Source organism: Pelecanus crispus, chromosome 8 (genome assembly GCF_030463565.1).
Source record: "Pelecanus crispus isolate bPelCri1 chromosome 8, bPelCri1.pri, whole genome shotgun sequence".
NCBI lineage: Eukaryota > Metazoa > Chordata > Aves > Pelecaniformes > Pelecanidae > Pelecanus > Pelecanus crispus.
In genome coordinates, this window is record NC_134650.1 from 9,962,999 (window position 1) to 9,985,396 (window position 22,398).

The 22,398-nt window shown below is 40.4% G+C and overlaps 1 protein-coding gene across 15 annotated transcripts in view; it reads right to left on the reverse strand.

Annotated features, from left to right (window-relative positions):
* Positions 1–22,398, reverse strand: part of EBF1 (EBF transcription factor 1) — a 281,895-nt gene that overhangs the window by 85,485 nt on the left and 174,012 nt on the right. For 8 of the 15 annotated variants that reach the window (XM_075715915.1, XM_075715906.1, XM_075715911.1 and 5 more), the window contains exons 7-8: positions 17,708–17,789; positions 9,532–9,673 (exon numbers count right to left, since the gene is read on the reverse strand). In XM_075715915.1, coding sequence (XP_075572030.1) covers positions 9,532–9,673; positions 17,708–17,789 — 224 coding nt within the window. The remainder of the gene's footprint in view (positions 1–9,531; positions 9,674–17,707; positions 17,790–22,398) is intronic. The other 7 variants (XM_075715910.1, XM_075715916.1, XM_075715909.1 and 4 more) reach the window with 1 other exon arrangement.

The following is a 22,398-nucleotide window of genomic DNA, read 5'->3' on the forward strand; positions in this document are numbered from 1 at the left end:
AAATACCTACCTACAGCTTTAGGCACCTTGGTGCTTTGAGAGTTTGGCTTTAGGTCCAAGAATTTCCAAAAAGATCGCTTTGGGGTACCTACACTTTTGGGTGACCATTTGACTCACAAAAATGGATTAGAAGTTCAGAAAGTCCTAAACATCCACTTCATGAAGGACAGTGTTTTGTTAAGCATCTCACAGTGGCCCTTGTACCTTAACTTGCAGGTCTAAATGTTTCAATTACTTTTGAGAAATAAATTTAAACTGCTAAATTTCAGACAAGTTTTTCACAAAACTTTATTCTTGAACTTTTTCGTAAACTTCCTAACCCTATTCGCTCTCCTCAATGAGGTCATAAACCAGCACTGCTTACATTACAGTCACTTCCATGCTAAAGATTTGTTTTATCACAAAGAGAACTATAAATTCATGGAATGAAGGTGGGAAGCAGAAAGGACTAATTGTGACACACAAAGCTTTCTGGTTATGCTCAGCAAGCAGTTTGGGCTAAGATTTTAAAAAACACTTTATGAAGTTGTACTACTGGCTTTAATGAAAGCACACTTTTTGCAATGCCATGCACTCCTGAAAATCTTGTATTCTGGATTTGGGCCAAACACAAAGCTTGTCTCCATTCCAATATTAATTATTAGTAGTTTATTTTTATTCTTTACTACTAACATTAATAATTTTCAGATGGCAACCCAGATTAGAATAACCACTCCAAATATCCCACCCTGGTGGGTTCCATTTTCTGCATCAGTTTCCTGGTTTATGCTATTAACTTATTTCCTTGGATGTGGAGCAGCTTTGTCAAATACTCATTTTGCTGGGGAAACACTTGGCAGGCACCCCGCAATGGACAGTAAGAGAGACTTGAATGCTTACACCAGTCTTCTCTCAGTTCAATGAGATGATGTGCATCCCGAGATGCAAAAAATACCGAGTTCATTATTTGTGAAGATTTCTAATCAGAATATTCTAAATGACAATTTGGTGGAAAATTTTCATCCAAACAAAACTTTAATCCTGAGATTGTTAGCACTTAGCTGATTCACAGCTTTGGACATAAGTTCCATGGGAACAGAGACCTTTCATAATCTTCGATTGCTTTAGGGTATTTGAATAGTGGGGTGCCTAACATGAAACATTTGGAAGTGTCCAGATACCTGCAAACTGCTATTAACACCGTTCTTTGATAATCATGACCTTTTGTGACATCCAGATGAGTTCTCAAAAAATCACTAGTTCTTGGCCTTCATTTACAAACCACAATTCACAAAATCCTTTTCCTTTGTACTCTGCCCGAATCAGCAGGGGACTGGAGTGAAAAAACATCTTTTCCCAACATAACAACAATAAAGGTATCCTCTAATAAAAAAGCTAAGTTAGAGGAATCTGTTCAGAAATAATATTAATCATATTACAGTTATATAATGTTTTGTCAGTTGCTGGTGTGCACATTTTGGAAGGTTGGAAAAACAATGTCTGGCAAAACTTCACCACCATAAGGTGCAGTATCTCTCAAACGTTTCTCTAATCCTAATGTCATTCTTCTCCCCTATGATGCCATTGTATTAGTGACATGGTGGCCAGCAAAGCAAATTGAAATGTAATGAATGCTCATTATCTATGAATATTCATTGCCTATTTGAGTGCTACTGCCTGTTCTCCTGTACTGGTAGCCGTGAAGTTTCTGCCAAATAGAGTAGCTAAGGTTTTTCTACTTGCATAACTGTACTCCAATTCCTCTGAGGTCTGGAGAGAAACCTCAAACCTTTAGAAAGTGGTTGGTCTAACTCTCCAAATAAGAGTCAACTCTCATGGTGGTTGGAGAATTTCCATCTGAACTTTTCTCCCTTATCTGTTTGCTGTAACAGAACATTTTTTTTTTCCACACAAATCTGTATCAAATTTTAATGACAGTTTTCCCCATGTTTTCTTCTTTTTGCAATTTTGGGAGCACAGTTCTGAAAGCTCCTCTGGGAAATTCACAAAATGCACTCTATCTTCATCCATGTACTATTTTTCCATGAATTCATGACATCCTCATAACAATAGAGGGTAACAACATATCACAGCTTGACATCGTTTAGATATTCTGGGGGAAGGGCTGTTTTATTTTTCATTTATTTGAAAAACATAAAGGGCAGCTGCTCATGGGTAGAAACTACCACACCTTATCTTTTTAAAATCAAGGTGTCTCCTACTTCCATTGTAGCACTTTTCTCTTTTTCAATTAGATGTGACACTAGATCCCTGATAAGTGACTGTGAAGCAGGAATCCTTTCTAACTGCGGTAATTGGAGCACCCAAACTTGACTTTTCAGGAGATATTTCCATGGGCATTATGTAACAGCAATCCTTTTATTAAAGACTAGAACACTTCAAATGGTATGTCTTAAATCTCCTGCGACATGGCTGCAGCAGTGTTAGTACATATATGTTATGAAATAATGTTTAAATAACGAGAAAAAATCACACTCAAACCTCCAACTTCATGAAATACCTGCAGCCTAATGGCAGAACCAAAATTCTGGAATCTCCTCGCCCAAATTAATCAATCATTTAAATCTTGTTTTCATTTAGCCTCAGACTAAAAATAAATTTTGAAAGATCAAAATTGCTGCAGCCAGATATTCTAAGTTTTTGAGTACCTCTCCTTAATGGCTGATTTATGAACTAGACAAATAGAAACAGATTTTCTGCTTTCTGTTTGACATGACTGGCTGCGAGAAGGGCAGCTCCACATACCCACCCACCCAGTTCTTGTGCAATTCTCAGTAATATCCAAAGAGGAAGCAGGGGTCTGGGCCTGTAGACAGCTACTCTACTCTGGTGAAGATTAAAAAAAGGCATCAGCATAATTCAGTGGGGCATAATTAAGTTAACACAGTTTTGGCTACCTAAATTAGAGCTGTACAAATCCAAGTTCTGCGGTGTTTTGCTAACCTGATGGATCCCAAGATTTTACTCCTGAAGGGATCGTTTGGATCACACAGCCTGACATCCTGCATAGCACCCAGCAGAGAACTTCACCCAGCAATTCCTGGGTGAGGAATTACTCAAACCCTTAACCTCTCCCTGACCTGCCATACACGTTTTAGGAAGATACCATATCCTGATTATCATTTGCAACCTGCAGAGAACCTGCCACAGTTTTGGCAACTTACTTCACTGGTCCCCAGAGTTAAAATCTTGTTGAGATCATATTGGAGTCTTTATCTACAATTCTCTCAAGTGAAACACCCTAGCTTTCTGGCCATGCTTTGTCTCTTCAGAGGGACAAATGCTCTAGCTCCATCTGAGCACACATACTGGGCTAATCCAGTCCTGGTGTGCTCACTTATATTAGAAACATACAGTTAGTCCACAGGGCAGCGAAGAGGTTAATATTATATGCTTGGTGAGGTCAAGCTCCAAGAACACATAACAAGCCATTATGCAAAAAATTGCCTGAATTTATGAGTCACTGCATTTATGAAGGAACCGATATGAAAAAGACAAGTTGGCAAAAGTAAAGAAAATGATTTCCAGCTTGAAGTTTTGCAATCCTTCAGTATATCAAGGCTCACTTACTGTTATTACTATCCATGTTGTGCAATGTTCTGAAAGTCACATTTTTTCCCTTGTGTATGCATAGAGATGTCTAACAACCCTAGGTATTCTTCCCTCATAGAAAATAAATTAGAAAGCAGATCTAACTCAGAATAACATACAAGATCCCCTCAAGTAGAGTGGTAGAATCCTAATATTCTTTATCAATATTTCCCTTCTAAATAATAAATCAAGCCTACTGCATTTCTGTATATGGAATGATATGGTGCAGAAAAAGCTTCTGTGTTTGTATTTTTCACATAATCACAAAAACATTCTTAAGTGAAGCACTAAGATATAACAGGTGCTTCCACCCATAGATGAAACAAGTCAAACATTAAAGTTTCTTTGTTTAAACCTGGCCAGTCTGTGAATGCAGTAGTCCCTAACTTTGATTAAGAATCTGAACCTATACCATCTAGGGGTAAAATATATGAAGTCTTGAAGATTAACTTTTCTCAACTTGCTAATATTTTTTGCTTCAGTCAGTATTCTGTCTTGTATTAACAATTTCATCAACTAGCACGGACACTTGCAACACCAACAGATTCAGGGTTGAAATGGTTAAGGATGGAGCCAATAGGGGCATCCTCTTCATGACTCTCCACACCACCAAAAACGTAGTGATTAACGTTGTGGCAAAGCCACTTCCAACACAAGAACCAGGTCACTAAGTCAGATTTCTGAGCATCTTTCAGGAATCATCAACTGGTATGCCCAGCACATGCAGCTAAATTCAAGGTATACAATGACTGTTCTCAACAATTCTATTACAGTCACACTAGATAACAGTGATACTTCAAGGCAGTCGGTCTCAAAGCTTTATTTTAAAGATTATCCTCTCAAAATAGTTTATAAGGTGGGGAAAAACTTTCCTTTTTTATTACCCTAAATAGAAAATATCTGATCTACTAAGACACAGCATAGCAATCATTTTTGCTTTCAAATCTGAAGATTTAGTGGAAAAATCAGTGAATGTGCCTAGTGTGGTGACTGTGGGCTCTCAGATTGCCCAGGATGAGCAGGATTGGCAAGAAAATCTCTTTAAATGCACCACTGCTGACAAGAGGATCTACCTGACGTACCCAGCTGAGGCACAGCAACTACTACTTTTCATTTACTGTAGGAGGTTTTGCACCTGCAGACAGCAAATGGTCTGAATCACTCATTACTATCACGAACTAAAACAACAATATAAAAGCTTGACTGTTTCAGGTACCATAACAGAGTGATCAAATAATCCAGCCATGCACTATCATTTCCAGTATAAGGCAGACACAACTAATGGTTTTGTTACATAATGACCTATTTTAGATATATACACATACACACAGATTTATGTATATTCCACATTAAAATAATGGCAGGACATTGCTTTAGAAATAATGGTTGTCTCTGCTTCCATCTGCAATTCTGACATCATGTCTTATACTTTGTCCCTATTTCTACCCTGCATCTTTCATCTTTTGCTGCTGTTGAGCTGACTCAGAACCAAAGCACCAGAAAACCTCACCATCACCTAATTCTTCAGCACTCTCCTATGGAGGAGGAGGAAGAAGGAAAAGAAAAAGAAATAAAACTGTCCCTTTAAAAACCCAAGCATTTAAGCTGCTTGTCAGTTGTCTTCCTGACAAGGCCACTTGAATGTATTCAGGAATATTTGCATAAATGCTCACAGTGAGTTCACCGTGGCAGCTAGCGCTAATGGTACATAAAGTAATTTAGTCACTTCTCTTAGGCATCCTGTCAGGGTGATAAGCACCCCCTCTTTGCCTTGTTGCATATTAGATCATTAGATAATAAAGTGTTAGAGCATGCAAACTGACAGGGTCTCAGGGACTATCATTTTTCGAGGGCATTGCATTCTGCCAGTGAGGAAAAATAATAGAGAAACTGATGCTGCAATTGGCTTTACATTCTTGTAAAGCCATTCAAAGATTTGGGGGAAAAAAAGAATTTTTACTTTGCAGCAATATGAGAGTTTTAACTGGAAACTTTGCAGACACCTGCAGCAGTGGACTTCATGCTGGTAAACTTGAAAAGAGTTGTTGCAAACCCTGTCAGAATTCCCCCCTTCCATAAGCTAGTCATTTAAATTGCATTGGAAAGATTTTGCTTTTAAAATTGACACCCTGGGATGAACTACAAGCTGAAATATATTTTACTGGTTGGGGCCTATTGGCTCTTCACTATACATCTTACTATATATGTACAATTTAGAAAGGTCAACCACACAGGCTTTCTGGTTTGCCATAAATATAAAACAAGTGAGGATCCAACTATTTGTGAATGAAAAAGTGATAATTATTGAAAACCACAGATTACTGTGGCTTACCCTATTTATACCACACAGAGATGTATGAAATAATTGGCCTCTGCCAGCTATTACTTTTGAAAGATAGATATATTTATTTGAAATACGAGCTCCTTAACCCGCTGGTTTCAAGGAGGACAGTGTGTGGATATGAAACCATAATCTAAGTTCCTAGTTATATTCAGAGAGATGAGCTACAGAAAGGAACTTTCATTTTACTGTCTGACAAGCAAAGATATAAATAGAGAAGTGTTGGATGTCCCAAAAATAATCCAGGCTACCTGCTAATGAGATGGTAAAACCTGAATGTGGAGACACCAGGCTCCTGAGTGGCTCAGGAGGTAAAGCTTTCTGTCCAGCTTTTTGGCACCCAATGTCTCTTTTAGGTGTCACATAAACTACAGCTCCATGTTTGAGAGAAGCATGTCCCAACACAACTTTGGAAGGAAAAATAAGCTGGATATTGTCGAACTAAACTAGGCAACCAGCACACCTTCTTGTTACAACCCCTCTGCCCTCTCCCCAGTCCTCACACAGCCAGGCATTCATCTCTATTGCAATCGGATACTTGTGATAAAGAGTTAAACATCTACAAAAGTACACAGGAATACATTTGGTCAAGGGCATATTATAGTTCGGTCCCAGCATTTAAAAACCTATGATCAGAAGTTGCTCACCAGAGCAATAAAACCAGAGCCAAAGTAGCCATGACTATGTTAGCTCCCCATTTCACCATTTACAGATACGGTTTAAGTCAATCTGCCCTCCCCCTGAGGCAGGCAGAAAAGCTGGAAAGAGGAAAGGCAAACAAACTGTCTCTGTTACTTACACTTTAAGACATTATCCAAGATAATAATTCCATAACCTGAAGAAAAATAATGTACTTTGGGACTCAAACTAGAAGTAAAAATTAATTTCAGTGGAGGAAACTGTCATTTGTTCTAACAGGTCTAAGGTTTGTGATGGTTGCCCAAAATTCAATAGCATTAAGCCCAGTTGAGACTTTTCCTTTTTTTTTTTTTCATTCAGTCAAGTGTTTTAGACATCTAATACCAACATTTAAAACAGTTACTGGATTTCCCCTCCCCCCCCGCCCCCCCCCCCCCAGTCTTTTGGACTCAAATGTGCATGGAATTCCTGGAGAGCTGGATTGAAGGATTTCGGTTAAAAAGAAAGGCTCCACCAAGCCTTTGGGAACAGTGCAATTTTGTAGTGTGGAGGTTGCTATTCAAAAGTAAGAATTTACTAGCAGTTGCTTTATGAGGTTGCTTGAGAGGTGCCTGAGAGAACAGATTAGAAAAATCACCTTTCCCACAAAATGTACACATGGAGATATTTTGCAGATGTTGACTTTTAATGTTAGCACAGTAACTAGGGTTTGTGTAGATACATAAGCATAGTATTATCTTTTTTTGTTTCTTTTTGCTAACAGAACCCCTCAGGTAGTAGGAGTGGGAACGATAGCTGTGGTAAAATGAGATGCTATTACATCATGCATGCAAACAAGAATATATATGTATGAGAAAGTAAGTATTGCCATGACCAAAATCATGCACTCAGAAGACTGCAATGAGGAAAAAAAGGAAAAAAAAAAAAAAAAAAGAAAAAGGAAAAGAAGGAAAAGAAGGAAAAGAAGGAAAAAAGGAAAAAAGGAAAAAAGGAAAAAAGGAAAAAAGGAAAAAGAAGAAAAAAGGAAAAAGAAAAAAGATGGCATCTACTTTAGTAGGATTATACATAAAAAATAGGAGTGTCTTTTTGAAAGACTAGACTTAATGGAAAGATTACAAAGTTGAACAGAGAGAAGTTTCCCTTTGTAATGTTCTGCCTTCTGCTAATTAATAAAGACAGAGTTCATACATTCCTTACAAAAATTCAGCAAAAATTATGACAGTGGTTTGTTTATTAAATTCGGTTGTTGGCAGGATGAAAAAAAATTCTATAACATGAATTATGGCTGAAAATGCCTCATAGCCTACATAAAAAGTTAGAGCTAAATAAATACAGATGTAAGTTATGTTTATATAATGAGAAACGCTGCTGAGCTAAGAATTTTAGGTTAGTAAGTGTGAACTACAGACCCGATTCTGCAAACACTTATCAATACCCTCAACTTTACTGACACAAGAAGCCTCATTGATCCCAACAGGACCATATGTGTGCATAATCTTAAATATATGCATAAGTGCTTGCAGGACTGATGCCTGAAAGCATAAACAGAATAGAAAACTATTTCCACAGGAATCCACTGAGTAGTAGAAACCCACACATTTGCCCATTTCTCAGTATTAACGATTTCTTTTAACATATCTAGTTAACATTTTTCTGAGTGGCATTCACTTTCCCAGAGAAAGTTTTATCTGGTTTCTTCAAACTCTTTGGAAAAATCTATTTAATTATTCATCAGATCCTTGGCAAATATTTGTGAAACAAACCAGCATAAAAGGACTGGTGCCTTCTACACTCAACTACTTCAACGGAAGCTGAGGGTACACATCTCTTAGAGGGAGCAAGCACCTATTGAATTTAGGATTACAAACTGCTTTGAAGACAAAGAGCTATTCTACCAAGCTGGAACAGGGAGAGGGGAGTGAAATGCCCTCTGTTTTTGTTTTGTTTTTCAGTAGTAGTCATCAACTTTGAGGACAAAGAGCAAAACAAAACATTAATCAAATCCAGATTTTTCAAAGTACATTTGCACTCAACAACTCCCATTTTAAGCACCTACAGTCACCAGCAGATGTTCTGTTCCAGGACCAGCTGATCTTACGGAAAAGATTACTGTCCCCCAGGCTGCTTCCAGCCACGTGCCCCCATCCGACCCTTGCTGGAGTTTACTGTCCTTTCAGAAAAGCCAGACAAATTGCCTTGTACCATTTCTCCTTCAATCATTTCAGCAAAATAAGTTAGATTGGCAAAGAGTTATTATTTAAACGGTTTAACTCAAATGAACTTCTTCAGACTGAAGGAGACTAGGGAGCAATCAGACAACCATCTTAGCTGGCAAGTCCATGGTGGAGAATAGCCTGCAGCAGGGAGGAAAGACAAGCAGCTGTGGCATGCAGGGAAGAGCAACTTCCTCAGCTGGCACAGCTGGAGCCAGAAGAGAACATTCGTCCATGGCTTGAGTAAGCAGATGGATTTCCAAAAGGGCTCTGCTTTCATTTAGGGCAATTCAAAGGAACAGCTGAATCTCCTAGAGAGCTCAGCACTCTATAGATAGAAGAAATCCAATCCAAAATTTGGGTGCTGAGCACTTCAGACAATATGCAACATCCTTTAGACACACAGTCAAAAATCAAGGCAATTTCAAAAAGATCAGAATCCAATTTTGGGTGTTGAATAGATGCAACAAAAAAAAAATTAAAAAGAAAAAGATAAATCACCACACTTCACTGACACACAGGACAGACTCTGCACCCATGTTTGCCTACTAGTTTGTCATTTCACTACATTTAGTGCTGACCTACTTGAAAAATTCCCCCTTTGGTCTGGAGGCCAGTCTCTTTAAAATATGCAGTCCCAAAGGTATAAACAGTTACAGGACAATTTGAAACCAGTAGCCAGAAACACAAACCAAATAAATCCACATTCAAAGTAGCAATGCCAACCAATGAAAATGATATGCCTACCATGTTCCAGATAAGAAGGCGTACCTTCCGAGGGATCGAGTCTTCGAGCTCTCCGCCCGTGCTTGGAATTGTTGTGTACAAACATATTGTCCGACACTGCCAACACATGGCCATCAACGTTGACTGTTGTAGACACCACAACCTGCAAGCACAAGAGCAAAATGGAGGAAAATTTGGATATATATGTATGTTTTTTAAGAAGCACAGAGTGTAATAAACTCAGTTAAATAAATAACAGCTGGGAGCTGTAGAAAATTGCATAGCTATTTCGCATAATAACTGGTGCTTATGCTGTACAAATCTAACAAGAGACGCTATTGATGAGTGGGTCTTTGGCATCACAAGCTTTTGATGCAGTTTTAAGTTAAACTGCAGAGTTTGTAGCTGCATGGCAGACGGCACACTGTTAACCATCATTTTAACAAGAAGATCTTTATTAAGTACTTTTTCCCCTATATACAAGGGCAGCTGTGTTTCACCCTAAATTATCCTTCAGTTTCCATGCTGAAGTAGATAGACCTGTTGACATTGCAAATGAGAATCGATTCAGAATAAAAGAAAACAAAAGTGTATTTTGTGAAGTTGCAATGAGAGTTATTGCATGCCTCTCCCACCCTTCTCTACTGCTCTCCCCTCAGTACAGTCACTACAGGTTGTTGAACTTGCCCAAATTTCTCCTGAGCTCTATCTCAGGGAGTACGTATAGGTATGTTTGTGTACACACGCATGCTTGACAGTGGGCTCTTGATCTGGAGAACACAACCCTATTCATCCCCAGCCTTAGAATTATTTGTATTTCTCAACTTATCTCAATGTCAACACCTGGGATTTGGTTTGAGGCGAGGGGAAGGAGACAGAGAAGCACTGCCATGGAGGCAGGATCCAACAGTTCTGCACCCCAGAGCAGCCTGGGGCAGGAGAGGAGCCAACCCAGCAGGGGCAAACAGGTAAGTGTTGGGTCCAGACTAGAAGACCCAGCAGCTCAGAGGTATCCAGAGGGACCTCTCAACCTTGAGGGTCAGCAGGCAACATCCTATAGGAAATCCCAGTTCAGGTTGAGGGCACATGAGCCACGAACCATCATGGAGGAAAGGTGGGGGGGGATGCAGGGGACAAGTGCCTGGCAGAGCTGCGAGCTCATCACACCAGGTCTCCTCCCACCCCGCTCAGACCAAGCAACCTCATAGCCTCCCTGGCTTTCATTCAGCTGCCCATTCCCACAGCCTTTTCCCAACAAAGTACAGTATTCCCAGTGTTTTACCCCAGCCAAAGATTTGGCCTTCAGCTGGCTCCTGGTTTGCCAGGAGCACACGTCGCCTTCGAGAACTTCGACTAAAACAATAAGAAGAAATGACCTACACTTCTCCTTACATTAAACAGGGAAAGGGATTAAAAACTGAAACCCATAGAGATATGTTTATTCATGCGACCTCTTACAACCAAATATAATAATTGTCTGTTAATTGCAGTTTCAGCTCCCACCTCATGCTTCGACATGTGAAACAGCAATCAGCAGCTCCTGTTTAATCCACCTATTATGTTGACTAATTAACTTTGCTCGACAGTTTATTTCTTCCTCCATTATCAGCCCTTGTCAGCCGCAAGCACACTGCCGCAAAGGGGGACCTCAGCCCTTTTGATTGATCACCGATAGATTGACATGCAGATTAATTTAATTAGAATCACCTCACTTGAGAAATGAAAGACAATGGCAAGGGGGCTAATAGATCTGCTCTTATAATGAGGCAAGCCTCCAGAGCCACGGCAGAGGATTTCTGATTTATTTTGCTGAATTCCCCAGTTGCTCTGAAAGGCTCTCGCTTTAATTGTTCTTGGTTTTGAGAGGCTTTAGCCTCTGAAGAGGTGAAATGCTTTACAAGGATTGGCAAACATTGCTTCAACTCTCTCAGGAAGCTGTTGCCTCTCAAAGTTGGTCAAATGGGGACGCTTAAAGGATCGTTTACAACAATTCAATTTCATCACTTGAATTGGATCTTAAAAAAAAAAAAGTTAAAGAAAAAATTTTCCACCTATTTCTGACCACCGATTAAAGTGCTCAAAAATATAAAGTAAGCAACGCTGCTAAATTGCCCATAGCTAATCCTGAAGTCTTTGTCTTTAAAAAGAGGAATACAAAAGAGAATAGTTTACACCTAAAGGATCCTATAACTGTCCCTCAGAATGGCATTCCAGGCAATAGATTTTTGTGCATGTTTTAAGTGAAAGATATTAAAATACAGAATAAATGATTCAAGAGCTCTTACAGATGGAAATTTGGGAAAAAGAAAGCACCAAACACTGTAGGTAAGTTTTTCTGAAATCAAACTAAGGGGGAAAAAAAAACCAAAAAACCAAGCCCTATATATAAAATTCCAAAAGGGATTTCAAAAGTAATTTATCCATTGCATTCCTGAGGGATAGAATAAAGTTTATGATATTTTCAATAAAATATGATCTTATAGTAAGTGGCTCAGGGTTTGCAATCTTATTTGTGCACTTGCAACCATTGTAAATTCTTTGCAACTGGGATTTTCAGCCAAATCCTTAGCTGGCAGTGCCTGTCACAGCTCCATGATTTATGCCAGCTTCTTATCTTTTTCTATGGGTCTGCTTAGATGTATATGAAAATTAACACTATTACAGTTAATAACAGTGGCTACAGCATAAAATATTTTCCCCAGTCCTAAAACCATATAGGTACACACAGGTTTCCCACTGAAGCTGATCAATCCTGTGCTGAAACCCAAACTTTTGAACATTTCTAGAAATAGGATTCCAGAAAAATAATGGGTCAGAGTAATAATACCAAGTCAGGCCTCAAACCTGTGAAAAACATATATATAAGTAGCTGTCTTTATACATGCACCTTTCCAGGGAAGAACTCAAGGAAACAATCCTAGTGAGGTCAGTTTTATGTGAGTAAATCTACATTTAATTTTCCCCCCTCAGGTTTCCGAAACTGTTGATGCAACATATTTTGAGTTACTTAACAGTGTCTTCCTACCTACCTCCCGAACAGAGAGTTTGATTTACTACAAAGAGACCACATTGGTGTGGTTCTTCAGTGTCGTTAGCAGAAGAAACTATAAAAGGAATCCCCAAGAGAAACTGTTTCCAGTCTCAGGAAATGCAGAAAAAAAGTGGTTACTTTATGTATCTGTATGGAAAAAAAAATGATTATTCATAGTGCACCTGTAAGAAGCAGCACACACTTACTGCTTAATTGTTTAAATGCAAAATCTCATTAATACAGGAATACTGAACATACACTGCACTAACAAAATATTAACGCCCCTAATTATTAACAGAGAAAAAAAATACACCTTGAATATTGTGTGCCACAGTTACATACTTAGATTGCTACAGAGCACTTACATACTTACAAGTTCTGCTCATATTTTTTAATCTAAAAATATACTACACTCTCCTCATTTTGATTTTGAAATGACTGGGATATGTTCAAGCTAAAGCACATGCTAAAACTAATTTGTGGAGAAATCGTAAAATTAGGGGGAGGGGAGAGTCAATGTATATGTGGAATGGGCACTGAGGCATCCTAAACACAGACCATAGCAAGAGGGAAAGGCACACTACAGTTTAATAAATGATTAATGAGGTGCTGACACATTAATGTAAGCACAGGGACAACCAGGCCTGCCAAATCTCAAACCTTTCCAAATTTTGTCAACAAAACACAGTTTTAATTTGGGACAGGCAAACATGGAAAATGATTTTGAGCTTTAGCCCTTCATAGATTTTGAATTTAAATCCTGTATCAACACCAGGGAAGACAGAGGTATGAAAGAAACACATCAGTTTACAACTTTCTTCAATGAAGTTGGCACTATCAACCGCATTAACGTATCATGGCTCTGTGAATTATTCTGCCTGCCATTAAATAGTTCAGTTTGTGAATACTTTGGAGCTTAGTTTTTGGGGTTTTTTTTTGTTTGTTTTTGGGATTTTTTTTAAAAAAAACAAAACAAAACAGAGATATTCAGAGACCAGGAGTCTGGAGATCAAGCTATTTATCCACATTTAGCACTCGGCCTGTTTATTTGTTATAGTACCTCACCTAATATATCAAAATTAAGCTTTGCATGACTCCTCATTTTTAACCACAGCCCATTAAGCCTTGCTAACTGATTAAGACATAGCATGTACCTTGTGCTTTTAATTTTCTCCGATGTATGGTGAGGGATCTAATATTTTTGTGATGTCCTCAACATCCAGTGGCAAAGGCAGAAAAAAATCTGATTAAGATGACTTCCAGGTTTGAAGTGTGTTATTAGTGTTAAACTTGTAACTCCTGTGTTTGCTGCTCTTTGAAAGCTATGCAGAAATGGCTTGAGCAACATCTTTATTTTCATCACCACCTGGTGACCTCTTCCTACAACATATTGACTTCTTTATTCTAGTAACTAAAAATCACTCTCAATTTAACAAGACACTTTAAAAGGTGACTAACATAAAGCACATAAGTACAATGCATTCAGTAATTTTGCTCATGTGCTTGAGGACAGGCCGGGTGCTTAATTACCTTGTTGAATTGGGCCACAGCTCTCACTGCTATTTTTCACTTTTTTTTTTTTTTTTTTAAATTCCCCCCTCCTTTCCCTTCTCTGGGGATGGAGCCTTGCATGTCCAAATTCCATTATCCGGGATTCATGAGGCATCATCTCTGTCTCTTATGCAAATTTGCAATAAGACACAAGTGGCTTCAATTCAAACATGAGTGGCAGCATCCCATGGAAGCAAACTAGCAGCCTAGGCTGAAGAAGAGGTTGTGGTAACAGAATCAAACAGCATGGCAATTTCTAAGTGACTTTTAAGTTTTTCATAATAAACGAATGTTTGAGGTTTTATGCAGTGACTCAGTCTGAAAAGTTTCCTCTAAATTAAAGCTTGACATGTGTCAGTTTGCAAGCAGTTGTGCTAAAACAAGAACAACAAGATAACTAGGGCAGCTGGGTTTCATTAATTACAATAACATACAAAACTGTTTAGGTTGTATGAATGATTTTTTTAGTGCTGAAAAAGAAAAACTGAGCTGAGTTCACCCATGATACCATCTACTTATTATTACTACTATTATTACCACTAATTGGGGCACTACAGCCCATGCCACCAAGACTGATGACTTATTGTGATGAAGAATGCAAAACCAGACTGAGCATCTGCTCCGTGGGGTTTCTGGAATAAAAAGGCAAGGTTGGACAAAGGTGACAATACGTGATATCACCAAATATTTTGTGCAATTGGGCTGATGAAACACACAGAGATGAAATGATTTTCTTAAGGACAAGCAGGGAGTCTGTAGCACAGTTGAACTCTCAGCTCAGCTGCCTTGAGTCCCTGCATAATACTTGACTTCTCTTCTCTGACCATCTCCTCCTGGTAATAGAGAGACAACTAACACAGCCAGGGCCAGCACTGCTCCAGCACACACTTCTGCTGGCACTTGACACAACTCCACTTGTCACAGGCCTGGATATCTCAGACATGCAGAGAAATGTATTTCCTTCCAGCCCCACAACTGCTTTTATGTTAGGCTTATCACACTACTACATTTACAAGCAAAGTTCAGGATAAAACTTCCTAATTGATTTCTATATGTGAGTCTGAATGAAGTTGCACGCACAGGTCGCCTGAATCAACACATACTCTGCCTCTTCCATGTACTTTCTTAACCTCTCTTATACCATATGATAACCAGACAATTCCCTGCTGCAGGAAAAAAAAAAAAAAACAAGAACTACTAAGAAAGCAAATTTTCTGCAGGACCAGTCCTTAGACAGTGCAAGACTCATGTCCCTGGCCCTTCACTGTTTCTCCCACCAAAGTCATAATCTGCGTTCTAATAACTCCTAACAGCTTTCGGGGACTGATGAATGAGAGACCATGGCCAAAAGATGGACAAATCTCTGGGCAGCTTAACAGTCCAGCACAGATAGGGAAATGAAATAAAGGAAGGGAAAGTCTCCATTTTTTTGTGTAAAAAGGGTATTCTACTATTTAAAAAGTATCTAGAAATACCTTACTGTCATGTTTTTTAACCAGAACTTTGACATCACTATTAGAGACCTTGTACATCAGAGGCAACATTTCAAAGGTAGCTGATGGCAAACCCTCCACTGACTTCACAGGGGCCCAGATTTCACTTGCTTCCTATACAACACTGTCTCAAACATCTAGGTGCATCATATCATTGAGATACTATGCGTATGCTTGGTCCTTTTCACCCTAAGAAATGATAAATGAAGCCTGGACTATGTAGGGTCTGGCTGTTAGAGTCTAGCTGTTTTACTTTAAGGAGACTATTGCTAAAAGAGCAACAAGTTCAAAATAAAAAAAAAAAAAAAAAGAAAAGAAAAGAAACAAAAGCAGCTATTGTAAAACAATAAGCCTGGGCACTTAACAGAATGCTGCAAGCTTCAGTATCACCCTGTATTATAGTATGAGTGGTTCGCTCGGCTGAAAGTGATTAATTTCTTGAAAATGCTAAGGTCACACTAATTGACATGACCTGTGTAATTAAGCAGTCTCTGTTTACACACGGAAAGCTCAACTGCTGTGAAGCTGGATTTGTATGACAGAATGTCTTTACAAGTCAAGAGATCAACAACCTTTCCTATGTCCTACCTACTCGCCGACACAGGCTCCTGATTGCTGTTCTGAGAGAACACGCAAAGGCATTACCATATGAAAATCAGCCTTGAGCCTGGACAAGCACAAACCCAGCAGAGTGTACATGTTGTGAAGCAAGCTCTGACAGGCCCCAGGGGTGACTGCTTGGCCTAAATCCCTGTGCTGGTGAGAGTCCTTATTCTACTTTCTCCTTCAGTGATAATGCCCTCTCAAGTCACAGGAGAAATGTGATGGAGGGAGGAGTGTGGGGTGAGAAGCTGAGGGCTCTGCCATGCTAATGCTAGCTCTTATACTGATTAATTTAATTCCTGTGGCCACATCTCCTCACTTCTGCACTTCTGTGCTCAGAGGGGCAAATAACACCCTTCTGCCTTCCAGCATTGTTGCAATTAAGCAGTTCAACAAAAGACATATGTTCTACATACAAATAATATTGCCATTTACATAGCATTTAGCACTTTTATTTAAGTGCAACAATGCTGGAAAAGAAACAAACAAGGTCCTGAGCTACTGCAGAAAGCAGCTGTCTTTTGGAGTTGTCTTCCTCCAGATACCCATGTAGTTCTATGGGACAAATCTATTTCTTCCTCAGAACCTACAGGCAAATCCCCACTGACAGACTCTATCATGTTTTCTCCCTGGGCCATGTACACTCCTCCCATCAAAAGAGAAGGTCCTTTGGCTCTCTACCCCATGTTTTTATTCAGCACATATTCAGGTAAAGCATTACCGGCACAGTCAAAGGACCACGTCTTCAATAAAGGGGTTGGAGCAACTGTTTCTCAGCGTTGCCACCACACCACTTTGCTGCCAGCACTGGGGAAGGCAAGGGCAGACCACCTTCCCAAGGGAAAGTGCTGTATTTAATCCCAAAAGTAGTTGTGGATATAGGTGTAGCATAAAAAAAAAGTCCTTGGCCATCTGAAGCTGTGTTAGTACTACAGTTCCCAAGCCCCACTGCCACATGCTGCAACAGTGGGGAAATACCAGCCCAAAACATCCCAAGAAGGATACACCCAATGATAGTTTTTTTCCAAGTGCTGAGTACAGGGATGGACCTTCATTGCATTGATGCACATTTACAAGTCTTTAATGCTGCCAAAGAATAACTGCTGAAGCGTAGTCACAAGCTTGATTTTGTTAATCGCTCTTATACCTTCCTCTGCCCCTTCCAATAAACATGGTGCTCACTTAGTGTTTACATGAAGGCAAATAGTTCCCCAGGCAGAAGGGAATATCTCAGAGCAGGGTAGCCCCATAACCTAAAACAGCAGTGAGGTCATTTTGATTTTTCCTTTTCATGCTTTCACTTCCCATGGAGACGACATTGTCTTCAAGAGTTCTCTTGTCCAGAGCAAGAAAACCCAACTACTTCCTGCCAATTCTGCTGTGACAAGAAGTCCTCAGGCAATATTCTGTGACCTTATGTTTTTAGCATCTTCCAGTGAATTACTAGGTTAGCTTGGGTCAAAGTACTTCTGTCCCTAACAGCTGCTGATTTTTAAAGGAGGAAGCGTGTCCAACTGACCTGGAATCGACGCATGTCTCGAGGGTTTCCTGCATTTTTTAGGCAATTTTGGTTACATTTGAGGAAAAATTTCAAGAAGAACCTGTGGAGAAAGAGAAATGGACATTAACATCTTATAAACAGTGCATAGTAGTACTATGTTAACATCTGCACATTTGGTCCAACAAAGCTTTATTTACATTAGTGTTCCCAACTCAGATTTGTCCGACCATCCCCACTGACCATCCAAAGAGGGAGCAGAGCTTGCATGGGCCCCAATCCAGCAAAACGTGTAAGCACATCCTAAATATTTAAGCTTAAATTAATAGGTCTGTTGTGTCAGAGCCCTTAAAGTTTGCAGAATCAGTCCCTCTATCACACTAAATGGCCAGCCTCACTGTGCCATGCATAGCAGCCAGGAAGTGAGACACACATATTTCAGCACAGCAAAAAGAGGACAGAAAAATGCCAGCCAAGAAAATCCCCTTATGTATAATGGGGTTTTGGTTTACAAGTTCGCTGTCGTGTGCAAATTTTGATTTAATACAAAAATACTGAAAACGTTCCATACAGTTGAAGTCTCCCTTCCACAATTAAACCCTGTTTGTGTATAAAATTAATGCTCAAATAGTGGTTAGTGGGAGACCAAAACCCTGAGAAGTGAAGAGGGAAAGTCTTGGTTAAAAGACTGACTTCAGGGAAAAATCAAATATTTTCAGTGCAGTCTATTTCCTGACCGTACACAGTTCACTGAAGTAGCTATATTGACCCTGACATATATCTCTAAGAAAAGACATTGCATTTTACAAAGCCAAAGAAAAAAGCAAACATTTCACTGAAAATATTTCCTTCGGTGTTATGCATCAATGGACTGTAAACTCATAAAGACAAGTCAATGAATAATAGTGGGTCTCAGATTCCAGGCTTCCTCCCCGAGAGCTAAAGTTTATCAACCTTTTGTCCAAAATAAACTACAGACTAAGGTCTACTAAAGCTCAGCCACACAAAATTTAATCCTACAGCAAGTTTAAAACCTAGCACAACCAGACAGAGCAGCATTACACTTGCCATAACCATCAGTTGACTAAGCAGAAGCTAATCTGACCTGTTTCCATATACAACAGTGGGGCAGGGAATTGTTCGATCCTGATTTACTTTAAGTCAGAAAGTTAGTTTTTGCAAGCATCCATCTTTTAGCACCCAAACTGAATGCTAGTTCAGCACAATTTGCACACACTGCCACCAAGAAAGGCAAAACTGCAGGGCAAACAGCTTCAGAAAATCCATTTTTGATGAGCAGCATTCTTTGCCCTGCTCTAGTTGTGATGCTGCTCCTCACAAGGCAAGTTTTGGTGCTTGCTCCTCCATGCCAAGAAAATCATAGTAGGCAAATGGCTGCAAGGACAAATTGAAACTACAAGGAACTGTTTTCATTAAAGAAAAGGTAATGAGGAGGATTATAAAATGTGATGCTTGGGATTATCAAGGACTGGATCTCCTGACCCAGGAAGTCCCTTCTAGACCTGTGCTCCTAAATAAGAGCAAGCAATCAACATAAAATAAACAGCCGCCACACTTGAACAGGGGTTTGGAGACAGTGTTTACACTAAAATAAAGAGCAGCGTAAGCCATTACATTTTCTCATCAAGCAGGTTCTGATATTCAATAACGGTAAGTTGGTGCTATGTGTTGTACATGTGTGTGTCTTTTTAAGCCTCTAATGGCCAGCTGTGACAGCCTGACTCAGATTGTGTAGAAGGAGCTGTCAGCACAAATCTTGGCATCTCGAATCCAGACAACTGCTTGCCACCAGGCGAGGGTTTGTACTTGTGCCAGAATGGATTTTGAGAGACAAGCAAATAGGGCATTAATTCCGCCAAAGAAAAATGAAAAGCGGGGAGAGTTCAGGATCTTACACTTCAGATGATGGCTTTCCTGTCAACAGCTCGTCATTTAGCACATGAGCTACGAAGGGCACGGACACCAGATCCCTCTTGCCCTAAGCTGGCCCTGTCATGCGAAATGCTGGCAGGATCCGGAGACCACCCCTCCGCGTGAGATTGCTTGCTGAAATAAAAAGCCCAGCCATCTGTTGGGAGGCAAAGACATCCCTGTCAGCTGGTGCCTACAGCCTCGAACAGGCCCTTATGTGGCAAAACCTCTCAGAGCCACTTACTCTTTGGGGAGAAGATGGCGCTGCCCCAGGTTTGCCGGGGGATTTTTGGCGGCTTTGCCAAGCACCGAGCCCAGCAGCTGCCCGCCCGGTCTGCCGCAGCCCTGGAGCAACACCTCAGCCCCGAGCAGAGCTGCGATATGGAATAGTTAAAAATATCTGCGCTGAAAGGCAGCATCAGCCACGCAGATGCGGGAAGCACCTTCCCGCTCTGGCTTTGCACAGCACGCATGAGCACCGGGCAATGGCGGTTGGCAGATTGACTCAAGGGCCCCAAAAGTGATGGAAAGCTCTTTGTGAAGCTCTCTGGAGAAACACTGGGCCTTCCTTTGCCCTACAAAGTCTGAGCTCACGTCAGCTCAAACGCTTGGAAAAATCACATGAAGTACGAGAGTTGGCTTTTGGGGTCTGCAAACTCTAACCCAAAGTTCTGAAGTCTAACTCCATTTGCACTGTGCTATCTCCTCCAAATTCTACAGAAGTTTCACCAAAGTAAACTGCAGAAGAAATGAAGCTCATCTATTCAAACCTACCAAAAAACCTCAGGCAAGCAAGCAAACAAAACTTCTTTTGAATTAAATCAACTCCAGAAAAAAATTAACTTAAAAAAATAACAGTATTTTCAGAGGAACTTTCAAGACCCCAAGCTTACACAGCCAAGTTCGCTCACTGCATTTTAAGTAAAAAGTTGCCTGTTTACAGAACACATTCTGCCAAGCACCATATTTTTATTCCACTGAAAGACAAAACAAACTATAGGCTACACTTTGTTTTGGAACACACCAGAGCTGGAGTCCCCCCGGCTACACAAAAGCATCCCACGCTCATCTAGGCGAGAGCCGAGCGGCTCCCGAGCTGGCACGGCACGCGCCGGCTGACGGCCTCCCCCCTGCTTTGGCAGGAAGGCAGATGCGAACAGATTAAGACAAGGGTAGAGCGGAGCAGTTTGATTCACGGGGTTCAGCCCGGTCTCTTGGTTCCTGCTTTAAACCGCTTATTCAGGTGCCTTCACCTCGAGTCCCGTCCTGCCAGCCTTGTTCATTAGCAACACTTCACTCTGCAAATATTCAGATTTAGATTGACAGGACTGCTCCAGGAGAAGTGCCAACAGAGCTGAGCTCTTTGTAAGCATAAACCTCCATCCCCGTTTGTTTGCATCTAACTTCTTCACAGTGGGCTATTTTTTCCAGTTCTAACTTTCTCCACATTTGGCAGGACTGTATAGCATTAATACTAACCACAGAGGATATATAGCATTAATACTAACCACTAGGGTCTGAAATTCATTCCCACGATGAAAAAAATGTGCAAGACACAGGAGCATCAATAAAATCTTCAACTTTAACTCTCTCTCCAAACTTATGTGATTGCTGAACATCAGCTCTTCTGCCACACAAGACTCAGTCATCAATTATACTTACTGCCACCACTGAAGGTTTATTTTTTTGCATGAATCAAACAAAACATTTTCTGACGCCCTTCCTGACTACTAACATCCCTGGTGTGAAGAGCATTTGTGCACATGGAGAAGAGAAACACCAGCCAGCTCCATGAGAGTCAGCTCAGGTCCAGAAACATGCAAACTTTTACAAAGCACTTGGATTTACTGACTTACATTGCTATTAAATCAAAGGACTCCATGCTTCATCCCTTTTCCCATAGAGCCATGGTTGGGGGGTACGGGAGTGCAGTTCCGGAGAAAACCAGTTCATTTTAGATTATATTTAGGTGTGCTATGATGCAGCTCAATGCAGGCCGCAAAAACTACTCAAGGAGTGAAGTTGCTGAGCAATTAATCCATGCCATGGCACTGTACTACTACAAATCTCTAAGTAACTGCAAGGACCAATATAGAAATACAACCTTCAGTTAAATACAAACTTCCAGTCTGAATCAGGCCCCAAATTAACATGAGCTTCTGTCTGCCAGGCAGAAGCTCTAACAAATGGATTATTGGCTCTTCTGGGAGCGTTCTCACCTTTTGTCACAGCTCAATAGAAAATCCCTTTTTGGAGATGAAGACTTTTCCTAAAAAGATTTTGGTGTCAGTAGGACTGTGTTCTCACCATTACCCTCGACTCTCTGCTAGTGAGGGTCTCTTACCCCAGCCCAGTCTGAGCTCCCTGGTTGCCCCCACTGCCCTCCCATGCTGCTACTTCTAACTCCTGACACCGTCTCCCTCCTCGCTCCTGTACCTTCCATCCTGTGACACCCCTGTTCAGCTAAAGAACCTAGCGAGCGCGCTACCAGCTGGAGGTCACTCCACTCGTATAAAATACTCCCTGCCATTCATCTCCGGCCATCTTGTCCATCACACTCCAAACCCTTTGGGTTTGTGCCATACCCTCCCCAGCGGCATCCTGCTCTGTCACTGTGAACTACCGCGGTGATTTAAATTAAATAAATACACAGCAGAAGTGGAAATACTAGCAAGAAAGATGTAAAAGGATTTTGCCCTCCTACTTTTCTTGCCACTACAAATTAATACCCATGTTTATTAAAAATGAACAAAGAGTTAAATTAAAGAAAGCAAGCTCTG